General features: G+C 44.9%; 1 protein-coding gene across 5 annotated transcripts in view; it reads left to right on the forward strand.

Annotated features, from left to right (window-relative positions):
- TTC39B (tetratricopeptide repeat domain 39B) overlaps nt 1-12444 on the forward strand; it is a 292928-nt gene that overhangs the window by 262010 nt on the left and 18474 nt on the right. For all 5 annotated transcript variants that reach the window (XM_030194157.1, XM_030194159.1, XM_030194161.1 and 2 more), the window contains 2 exons: nt 3426-3543; nt 11286-11402. In XM_030194157.1, coding sequence (XP_030050017.1) covers nt 3426-3543; nt 11286-11402 — 235 coding nt within the window. The remainder of the gene's footprint in view (nt 1-3425; nt 3544-11285; nt 11403-12444) is intronic.

The following is a 12444-nucleotide window of genomic DNA, read 5'->3' on the forward strand; positions in this document are numbered from 1 at the left end:
AAGTTAATCTTCAACGCTGGCCAATGAAGTTTATAGTGGCCAAAGATAGGCCTGCTATTTACGTGGTCCAGTATAGCTGCTAAACTTAGCCGGTGAAATCCTGAATATTTGCGGCTCGCTAGCTATATTGCACAATATAGCCGGTTAGACTCTATGCACTGACCATGAATATTCAGTGGGAGATAGCCGGCTAGCCCTCGCTGGATATTCATTGATAGATGGTTAAGTGCTATTTAACCGGCCAGGAGCCATTCTTGGCCAATTAAATAGCGCTGAATATTGGCCGTTAAGTGCACATGTAAGTTATAGAATAATAGCAGTTACACGTACCAGAGACGTCAATAATTGGCAGTTACATGCATGCTAGGCACTATTCTATAACGTACATGCCAAAGTCGCATAGGACTAGATTCAGTAAATGGTTCTCAAAAAAACGTCGCCGAAAAAATCCGTGCAGAGTGCTGTTCTATAAACGGCGCTGTGAGTTTGGTGCTGTTTATACAGTAGCACTTAGAGCTGATTTCCATACCGAATTTTGAACACAAGGATTTGCACCAACTGAAACCTGGTGTAAATCCGGACGCGTAATATAGCCGTGGATGGAATTCATTTATACTGTGCACATCTTTAGTGATTTAGTGAATGTCCCTGCCCCGCCCATGGCCACACCTTCTTTTGAGTTGCATACTATAAGATTTGCGTGCGGATCTTTATAGAATAGTGTTTGGCAAGATGTGCATGCAAAATTCAAATTGGTGCCAATTAATGTTAGTAATTGATAGCACTCAATTACTAGCACTAATTGGGTTGTTAGCCAATTTAATGCGCACATCTCAGGATAGCGTGCAATTCTGCGCAGAGAAATTTGTGCACCATTTATAGAATTCAGGGGTTAGTGACTAACTGCAAGGGGGGTTGTATACATGGGTGGAGCATGGGCAGGTCATGGACATGTTGCCAAGCAATGCACACAACGTATAGAATACTATCAGTTGCGGGCATTGCATAGTACACTTAGAAGTGCCAACTTCAGCCATTGACTTTTTATAAGTGGGCGCACTTATTTCAGTGCACCAAAGTGACTGTGTGGCTTAAGCACTTCCCATTGTGGTGCTACATCTTGGCACCAAGTTAAAGAATTGCCCCATATAGGCAATTGAATGGCCAAAATTGGTGTACCTAGTATAATTTTGACAGCCAAGGAGTCATGTCCTACTTGAACAAGCAGGAAGCAGTGGCGTCAAGCCTCCCATGTTGGGCAACAGCTACAGAATGGACTGGGCTATTTTTCATGGTTATCCATAAGAGCCATTTACCTGGCAAAAACGGAGAATGAAGCAGAGAGATGAATTTGCTAAACTTCTAGACCCTCTCAAATAAGTTCTTGAATCATCAAAATGTCAAATAGCATCTTCATCATTTGTCTAATGCAGTTGTTTTCAACCTTCCTCTGTTGGGACACACCTGACAGATAACGTTCATGTATGTGACACATCAAACACTAAAATTCACAGCTCAACAAACCATACCTACATTTTCATTGTTTAACTGTACGTTTAGTATGAATTTGCCTATCCAATATGAAAATGCTGTATGGAACACATCTTTCCCTGATTTTTCACTTGTCATACAACAAAACAAATATATATTCAAATTCTATTGTCACTTCAGTAACAGCAACACCAGATCCCACTGCCAGATACTGTGAAGCAACACAAGAAAATGCTACTCAGAATCTATGGACAGCAGACCTGCAACATTTTCAGTTGGAGCTGGAGGCAGCTGTTATTATTGGGGGTAGTGGGGAAGCAGAAATAGGAACCAGTTAGAGGGATTTCAAAAACCTGATTTTCAAGATTTCTGGTCTTTCCAGCTTGCAGGCACTGATATTTGTAAAGAAAACACAGGTGTACTATCTACACCAAATTTGTTGACACACCTCCCACCTTTTGGGGACGCACTGGTCGAGAGCCACTGATCTAAGGTGCTCTTTATACCTTATAAGCAGTGCATTTTTTCTAGCAAAAAAGGTGCCAGTACTCAAATGCCAGGCCACCCTTCAGGGTTGGGGTGATCACTGAGGGACCCACCCCACAATAGCCAGGCCCCCTGCAACCAGTCACAATCTATGACAAGGCAGAATCAGTGTGTAGAGTCAGAGCTCTTTCATTAAAACTTGGGGACCATGGGTCAATTTTAGCAGACAATGGAAAAGGTTCTGGTACTCAGTACCTCCAAGTACCCCCTCAAAAATGCCCTGCTTATAAATAAATGTCCCATCGATAAATCAATTTGCTTTAGGTGCTCATTTTCAATGCACATAGACTTACAATGTTCCATAGTAGCATATAACTTTGTAAATCTATGTGCTTTGAAAATGAGCCTCTTTATTTTTTTTTTCTCATCAAACACAGGCACATGAATAAGTGTGTATTCACTTGAGGAATCTATCTGGTCAATATTTAGCCAGTGGCAGTCAACGTTTCTTTTAAAAGTCGGCAGCTGGAGCTGTCTTCACCCAGATATTCACTGCCAGCCCCTAGCAATTTACTGGCACTGAAGATCCAGGTCTTTGGTAGCTGCTGGGAGTTACCCAGGTACTGCAGATATTCAGAAGCAGTACCTGGGTAGCTGCCTAGTTGGCTTATGACAGCCTTTTTTCTGTTCTAAGTTAATTGGGTAGATATCTGGGTACCAGCACTCAGTATATGCGGTGCCTAGATAACTCCTAGCTGTGCCTTGTCTCTGTCCACAGACTGCCTCAGCACTAGCCACATAGGGCTAGATTCTACATATGGCACCATAACAATATGCCTAGGCATATTCTATAAACTGTGTCTAACTTTAGGCACGGCTTATAGAATACGCCTAGGGCCCGTCAGTGTGATTAAATCTAGTTGTGGGAATTTACGTATTTACTTGGTGTAAATGCTGGTGACTAACTTAGGCGCAGAGCAGGTGCATTCTATAGCAGCGTGCATAATTTTTAGAAATGCCCACGATCAGCCCATTCCATGCCCATTGGCCACGCTCCTTTTTGGCAGTATACATTAGAATTTATGAGCATCACTTTATAGCATACGCTTAGCAAGTTATACACGTAAATTCTATTTAAAGCCAATTAGTGACAATAATTGCTTGTTAAGTGGCAATTATCAGTGCTGATTGGCTTGTTAAGATAATTAAGTTACCTACATAATATAGAATACGACCTGAATTGTGTGCACAACTCAAGTTGCACTATAGAGGACCTGGGGAATAGTGCTGTAATACTTGCCATTGAAAGCCTTGGGTGAGCAGGAGTCATCCAGGTAGGAGTCATTCCTACCTGAATAAGTTCTCCTGAATATCGACCACTATGATTCTAATGTTCATTTCCTTTAATACTTCAGTATCATTGTCCTTAGTCTGTTCTCCATTTTAAGATTCCACAGAATATTATGAGGATGACCAGTGTTTGGTCCAACTACTGAAAGGTCTGTGTTTGAAGTATATGGGGCGACTTTTGCTAGCTGAGCTTTGCTTCAATCAAGTTATTGAAAGGTATGAATCATTTCTTAAGATGTGTCTGTAGCTAATGTGTATATCCTTCCAGGGCATCATACAATGCAAGTATGCTGTGGACCAGAGAATAAATCTCATATTTTAGAGGACTAACATCATTCTCTGAGATTGTAACATTTCTTACAATCATATAATTAATTTTTACAGTCAGCTTCCTGAGGAACTAAAAACAATTATATCCTTAGCATTGTTTAGGAGAGGTTTGAAGTGTTATTTTTTTATGACATTGTGGTATTAGGATTGTTGCTGTTGCACCTTATTGTTGGTTTTTTCTATAGCCTTCAAAAATTATAGTTGAATGATTTTTATGCTTTGTAAATCATTTCAATTGGATAATCCATGGAAAGGGTCTATAATTTTGATAGCATGCACATACTGCCAAAGTGATGGGAAGGGAGACAGGTATTGAGATTTCAGTAGGAGAGGTTAGTCACTGGGCTGAGGGTTAGCAACTGATCACTCTGTAGCAAGCCTATTTATAGCCTTAAGTGGGGAAAGGCTAGAAAGCAAGTAAAATATATGTTGTTTGTCAGGGCTAAGCTATAAGAAATCCCAAATTCCAAGAGGAATGCATGTGTTTACCTAGCAGCCAAAGGGAAAAAAGAGGACGGAAGGAGGTAAACCACATTTTCAACACCAGAGACGCCGTCAATGTTTTGCTAGTTTTTGCTTCTCAATGATATTCCTGCAGTGATGTGTGGTTTAGTACATGTCTTAAGAGTACTTCAATTTTGGACCCGTGATGAAGGTAAGGTTTTGCCGAAACGCTGCAGTGTTGGTTTTTTCCTCATCATGAAGTACCATCTGTATACCGTTGTTCTTTTTCACTGATAATGGATATTCTCCGAGGACAAGCAGGCTGCTTGTTCTCATGACTGGGTCATCGTCCGCGATGGCCCAGGAGATCGGCAAATCTTTAGGCAAAACAAAAATCCTTCGAGAGCGGTCCGGCGCTCGGGCAGAGCGCACCACACATGCGCAAACGGCTTTCCGCCCGCGGCACAAGCGTGCCCTCCTCAGTTCTTTTTCATCCGTGTCTTGAGTGACACAGTATTCCGCTGTGCTCATTTTTGGCCCAGGAGACTTCGTCTAGCGTTTACCGCTTCCCTTTTTTCTTTGTTGTTGTGTTTATCATAAATATTAAAAAAAAAACATTTTGCTTTCTCTTATTGTCTTAGTTTTTTTACTAAGTTTAAGTTTCCTTCTTTTTTTGTCACGGCCGGCTTTTAGGCTGCTCAGCCGGGTTTTATTTCTTTTTTTGTGCCTTTTTAATTGGCACAATCGAGTCCTTTAATTTCGCAGCCGCCGTTTTTCCGTCCATGTCATTGAGGACACCCAGTGGCTTCAAGTGTTGTACCCGGTGCAACCAGACCATCTCGGGTACCGACCCCCACGTGTGGTATCTCCAGTGCTTTGGGCCCGATCATTTGCCAGCTGCTTGTAAGCTGTGCTCTTTAATGAAAAAACGAACCCAAGTGTCTCGGGAGGCTCAACGTGAAAAACGTTTTGCTGATCGGTCCGGTCCTTCGGCATCGGTACCGAGGTCGGTGGCGTCGACGTCGAGGGAAGCATCGTCTTCGAGAGCGCAGGTAATGGCTGCCAAACGACCTTTTCACGTTGGGAACAGCGAGGCATCGAGTGGGTCTCCACCTGTCTCGAGGCCTAGTGCTATGCAGGCCCCCCCCGGGATCGACCTTCGTCGGCCCCGGCCCCAAGGAGGCATGAGGATTCCACACCCTCCTCTTTGGCACCGAGGAGTCTCGATGACGGGTGTCGAGCGAAGGCTAAGAAACAACGTCATTCATCTTCTTCCATGCATGGTACCGAGAGCTCCGGGGAGCCGAGGGATTCGGCACCCGAGAAACGTCGGCGCCGAGAGGACCGCTCTCCCTCTATACAGGAGGTGCCGATGTGTCAGTCTTCTGGCAGCCTGGTACTGGCTCTCAATTCCCCTTGGATTCTGCCACTGACTCCTGCGCCAGCCCTTCAGCCTTTTCCGATGGAAGCTCTCAATGAGTGCATCAGGGCCCTTCTTCCAGAGCTTCTGGAGGGATTGCTGCGCCAGTCTACTTCGGTGCCAGGGGTGCTTGCGCCGACTGTTGAAGCGCCAACTGGTCCTTCCCCTTTGGTGAGGTCCGCATCGGCGTCGGCTGCCACCCGGGTCGACTCTTTTTCGACGTCAGCGGAGGAAGCTTCGCCGCAGTCCAGGCAGGGGTCGACCTCGACATCCCCCTCGAGGTCGCCGTTCCTCGACGTTGAGACAGGCTCAGGTTCGGGCTGCTCTTAGGGAGCTTTTGTCCGATACCAATGATAAGCGCTCGTGAGAGGAAGAGGAATCCCAGATACTTTTCTGAAGGAAACCTCCAACAAAATCAACCAAAGTCTACACATGCATTCATGGGCAGATGCATTTCAGCTGAAACTTAATGCAGAAAAAACCCCCAATGTCTAATACTCACCTCTCAACACAATACGAACAAATTCACCACCATCAACACACCAAAACTGAATCTACCAATTTCGGATACCCTAAAAATTCTTGGAGTTACCATTGATAGACACCTAACGCTTGAGAGTCACGCGAAAAACACAACCAAAAAGATGTTCCACTCAATGTGCAAATTAAAAAGAGCAAGACAATACTTCCCAAGGACCGTCTTCCGTAACCTGGCACAATCATTGGTACTCAGTCACCTAGACTATTGTAATGCACTCTACGCTGGCTGCAAAGAGCAAATACTCAAAAAACTCCAGTCAGCCCAGAATACAGCAGCCAGAATCATATTCGGAAAATCAAAATATGAAAGTGCTAAACCCCTACGAGAAAAGTTACACTGGCTCCCATTCAAAGAATGCATCACGTTCAAAATATGTACCCTAATTCACAAAATCATCCACGGCGAAGCCCCAGCTTACATGTCAGACTTGATAGACTTACCACCCAGGAATGCTAAAAAATCATCTCGCACATTCCTTAATCTTCATTTCCCCAACTGTAAAGGTCTAAAATACAAACTAATGCACGCATCAACCTTTTCATATATGAGCACACAAATCTGGAATGCGCTGCCGCACAACCTAAAAACGATCTATGATCTAACCAACTTTCGCAAACTACTGAAGACCCATCTCTTTAACAGGACATACCACAAAGATTAACATACGTGAACTCCCCCACATGTATCCAAAACTGTCTTAAAATGTTCTCTTGTTATATTACTATCATGTTTTTCATTATCATGTAACCCAAAATTCTTCTGTAATACCAAACGTCTATTCTCTTCTTATTTCCACTATTCATGATGTATTGTAAGCCACATTGAGCCTGCAAAGAGGTGGGAAAATGTGGGATACAAATGCAATAAATAAATAAATAAATAAATAAGAGTCATATGTGGTCTCCTCTGATCCTACTCTACCAATTGAAAGAAAGATGTCTCCGCCTGAGAGTCTTTTTTTTTCCTCCATTCTGGAAATGTCCAAGGATATTCCCTTCCCTATGGAGGTTGTGGATGAGCCCAGGGCTGAGATGCTCGAGGTCTTGGATTATCCTTCTCCACCTACAGAGGTTGCAATGGCTCCCTTGCATAACACACTCAGGGACGTTCTTATTTGAAACTGGTCGTTCCCTCTCTCTAATCTAGTTCCCCAGAAACGCTGAGTCCCAGTACAGAGTCCACCATGGAGAGCCTGTAATGGTGAAGTCTCAACTACCTCACGATTCCATGGTGGTGGATTCTGCTCTCAGAAGAGCCAAGAGTACTAGGGACTATGCCTCAGCTCCCCCAGGCAGAGAGTCTAGGACCTTGGATTCTTTTGGGAGAAACATGTATCAAGCCGCTATGCTCACAGCCAAGATTCAAACATACCAGCTCTACACAAGCATCCACTTGCGGAACTTGGTGACGCAACTGTCCAGTTTGGTCGAAGCACTTCCTCCATAGCTTGCCGAACCTTTTCACCAGGTGGTCAGGCAGTAGAAGACGTGTTGTAAATTCCTGGCCAGGGGTACTTACGACACTTTTGATGTGGCATTCCGAGTAGCTGCTCAAGGTATAGTGATGCGCAGACTCTAATGGCTGCTCGTCTCTGACCTGGATCATAAGACCCAGCAGCGGATGGCGGATGCCCTTTGCCAGGGGGATAACCTTTTTGGAGAAAAAGTAGAGGATATGGTCGATCAGATCAAGAAGCACCATGATGCTATGGATTATCTCTCCCGCCCGGGCGTCTTCTGCTACCACCTCCTCATCTAGGAGGTTTTTTTGGAGGAAAGAGGAGTGCTCCCTATTCCTACAATAGGTGTAGGTACACTCCTGCTTCTTGGCAGCCTGTCCAGGCTCAGTCCCAGTGCGCTCGTTCCCGTGAATGGCGTGCGCCTAAGGCCCCTGCGGCTCCCCAGCAAAAGCAAGGGACGGGCTTTTGACTGGCTCCAGTGCAGCATAGCCTCAGAAAAAGTGTCCGTGCCAGATGACTTGCCTCTCGGAGGGAGGTTGATATTTTTTGGCCTCTCATAACCTCCGACCAGTGGGTTCTTCAAATAGTCCGGTTGGGATACACCCTCAATCTGATATCCAGACCTCCAAATTGCCCACTGGGAGCTCATTCTTACAGCTCCCAGCACAGGCAGGTACTTGCAGAGGAACTCTCCACCCTTCTAAAGGCCAATGTGGTTGAACCCGTTCCACCAGGGGAAGAAGAGCTGGGATTCTATTCCAGGTACTTCCTTGTGCAAAAGAAAACAAGTGGGATGCGTCCCATCCTAGACCTAAGGGCCCTGAACAATTTCATAGTCCGAGAAAAGTTCAGGATGGTTTCCCTGGGCACCCTTCTTCCCATGATTCAGGAAAATGATTGGCTATGCTCTCTGGACTTAATGGACACCTATACTCACATCTCGATACTCCCAGCTCACAGGAAGTATCTTCGATTTTGGTTGGGGACTCAGCACTTTCAGTATTGTGTATTGCCCTTTGGTCTCGCGTCTGCGCCCAGTGTTTTCACAAAGTGCCTGGCAGTTGTCGCAGCGTCGCTACGCAGACTGGGAGTGCATGTGTTCCCTTATCTCAACGATTGGCTGGTAAAGAGCACCTCAGAGGCAGGCGCTCTACAGTCCTTGCGGATGACTATTCGGGTGCTAGAACTTCTGGGCTTCGTGATCAATTATCCCAAGTCCCATCTTGTCCCGGTTCAAAAATTGGAGTTCATTGGAGCTCTTTTGGACACATGGACGTCTCAAGCTTATCTTCCCCAGGCAAGGGCAGATAATCTCCTAGCTCTAGTGACCATGGCTCGAGCGTCTCAACAGATCACAGCTCGGCAGATGTTCAGACTCTTAGGACACATGGCTTCCACAGTTCATGTAACTCCCATGGCATGCCTACATATGAGATCAGCTCAATGGACTCTAGCTTCCCAGTGGTGCCAGGCCACAGGGGATCTAGAGGATGTGATCCATCTCTCCACTGACTTTTGCAGATCCTTTCAGTGGTGGACCATTCGATCCAATTTGACCTTGGGATGTCCATTCCAAATTCCTCAGTCGCAAAAAGTGCTGATGACGGATGCATCCCTCATGGGGTGGGGAGCTCATGTAGATGGACTTCACACTCAAGGGTCTTCAGATCAACCTCCTGGAATTATGAGCGATCTGGAAGGCTCTAAACGCTTTCCGAGACCGGCTGTCTAACCATATCATATTGATTCAGACAGACAATCAGGTTGCTATGGATTACACCAACAAGCAGGGGCACCGGATCTCGCCCTCTGTGTCAGGAAGCCATTCGGATGTGGCTTTGGGCATGCCGTCATGGCATGTTTCTCCAAGCCATGTATCTGGCAGGCGTAAACAACAGTCTGGCCGACAGGTTGAGCAGGGTCATGCAACCTCACGAGTGGTCGCTCAACATGGGCGTTGTCCTTAAGATCTTCTGAGTGTGGGACACCCCCTCGGTGGATCTTTTTGCCACTCAGATCAATCACAAAGTCCCTCAGTTCTGTTCCAGACTTCAGGCCCACGACAGACTGCTGTCAGATGCTTTTCTCCTGCATTGGGGGACAGGCCTTCTGTATGCGTTTCCTCCCATACCTCTAGTAGGGAAGACTTTGCTGAAACTCAAGCAAGACCGCAGAACAATGATTCTGGTTGCTCCCTTCTGGCCTCGTCAGATCTGGTTTCCTCTTCTTCTGGAGTTGTCCTCCGAAGAACCGTGGAGATTGGAGTGTAATCACCCAGAACGAGGGGTCGCTTCTACATCCCAACCTCCAGTCTCTGGCTGTCACAGCCTTGATGTTGAGAGCTTAGAAGTTGCCTCTTTAGGCCTTTCAGAGGGTGTCTCCCGAGTCTTGCTTGCTTCCAGGAAAGATTCCACGAAAAAGTGTTATTCTTTCAAATGGAGGAGGTTTGCCGTCTGGTGTGACAGCAAGGCCCTAGATCAGTGATGGCGAACCTTTCAGAGACCGAGTGCCCAAACAGCAACCCAAAATCTAATTATTTATCGCAAAGTGCCATTCCCCCCTCCCTCTCCCTCCCCCTCCCTTGTCCCCCCTCCCAGCAGAATGATTGGCAGAGAGCTGAACCATCATCCCAACATTCACCAGGAGGAAACTCAGCTCCATCTGTTTTTTAATGCAAACAAACAAAATAAGCACTTACAGTGAACATGCAGATGAACCAGGAGCGCTACCCCAAGCAGGACAGTCTGTTACTTCAGTTCAACCCTTCAGACCAAGAAGGGTTGCGAGTGTAGTTACTGAGTGTAGTCTCCTGAGCGCAACTTCCTGGCCCATTGAACAGGAAGTTGCATCAGGAGAAGGCTTGGGGCCGGCGTGAACAGCAAGTATGAGTCGCTACTCACTGCTGGCGAAGAAGTGAAGGATTTAATAGGTACTGGAGGAGGGGGGTAGAGGAGTGCAGTTAGGGGATTCCTTATCATCTGGGGGAAGGGAAGGGAGGGATCCCCACCACCCACATCATGGATGTGCCGCTGCTGGGTTGGCCTGCGTTCAAAGTGGCTGGGCCTGGGCAGCCCTTTGGCCAATAAGGAAAGAGCATGTGACAGTGGGAGCAAGTGTCACATGCATAGGGAGGTGACCACTGAGGGTGAAACTACAAGTTAACCAGGAAGTAAGGCAATCAGTACTTAAAAACTTAACTTGGACTACAAATGCGAACAGCATAACGTGGACACACAAAGTGGGGGCAGAACACATCAGTCATGCTAACATTTTTCTTTTAGGTGGGAGGGTGGTGGTGGTTTGAAGGTTGGAGTGTATGTTCTAGAGAATCTTGCACTGAGCATGCTATTAAAATTTGTAGTGCCTCAGCTGTCATAAAAATATGAAGTCAGATAGAAGCTTGTCTGGATGATGCTCATTTTCCTCACAGAGGAAACTTTCACCATCAAGGCGAAAAACTTCCTAATGGGCTACATGTGAGCTTCCAGCATATTCTGTCCGTATCGGAGATGTGCCATGTGGAAGTCTACATGTAGTCTGAATGGAAAATAAATGCAGTTAAGGGTCTCTGCTCATAAGTTTAACAAATGTAATGTTGGAATTTCTGCTGTGGTTCAGACAAAAGATGGAGAGGTCAGTTGTGTCTAAATGAGCCTGACCAATAGAATCTGAAATATGTTTTTTGGTACTTTGTGCAACTCAGATCATGTGTCACTCTTAATTTTGTTTTGTTCTTGTAACCAACTTTTTGACTGCTGATTCAGTGACAAAAGATTAAAGTATGACCATTATTTGGTGCCATTCACCTATTACGAGCTTGGGCTTCTGTACAAAGAGCGAGGAGAGAGAGACAAAGCAATCAAACACATAGAAACTGCAAAGTAAGTGCTTGCCATCATACGTCTGTCTTTGTCCTGGAAAAGATTGATTTGTCTTATGAAGCCAATACAGTACTATGTTCGGAGGGGGTATAGTGGTGCAATAATTAATGCTAATCATCTTAGAGGTGGTACATAAGTAAACACTTTTTTGCCTTCTGTAGTACCGATGGAGGGAAATATGCAGCAGGTCTTTAGGTGCTAAGGTAATCCAGTGGTTACAAATCTTTATGTCCTGACTTAGCTGAATAACTTTGAATATTGGCTCTGCCCAGACAGAGTGTAACCACCCCTGCCACCAGGTTATTTTCGAATGTATATTCTAAGGTCTGCAAGTTGACTGGATGAAATTTAGCCAGTGAGTAAGGGTTGAATCGAATCTCAAGCTTTGTCCCACTAACCTCAAAAACTAACTAGATAAACACTTGAATATTGACCCCATGGTTTAAAACCACCAGTAAGCTTGAGGTATCACTAAAGCAAACCAGTGCCATGGACCTAAGTTCATCTCTGATAAGGCTGCAGAGGGTTGCTGTAGAAACTGATCACATGACCTCAACAATACCTTTGTGTTGTCTGATGAATTTACTGAGGTTTTTATGGGGGGGGGGGGGGGGCAGAGAATTGCTCATCAAGTAAAGTGTGATTGGTCCTTCTGAATGTGTGTAATTCATTGCAGGTTTTGTATTCATTTGATTATTATTATTATGACATTTATAGCCCACTTTATCCCGAAAATAGACTCAAGTTCAATGTGGCTTAAAATTAGCTTAAAATTCAAAGTATAGAGTAGAACAATATTAAAATAATATACTACAGTGGCTTAGTATTATAGAATAACGGTATATATTGATGGATATATCAATGAACTAATAATATTGTACATTCTGGATAATGTTGGAGGACTATCTAAGCAGTTCACAATAAAATCATATCATTACAAACAGAAAGCATTGTACAAAAAGATGAAAAGAAGGTTACAATTGTCCAAAAGAAATGTAGAAGAGAAGGACAATACTATGCTGTCATATCCTAGGAGTTTATC

The sequence above is a fragment of the Microcaecilia unicolor genome, chromosome 2, assembly GCF_901765095.1.
Source record: "Microcaecilia unicolor chromosome 2, aMicUni1.1, whole genome shotgun sequence".
NCBI lineage: Eukaryota > Metazoa > Chordata > Amphibia > Gymnophiona > Siphonopidae > Microcaecilia > Microcaecilia unicolor.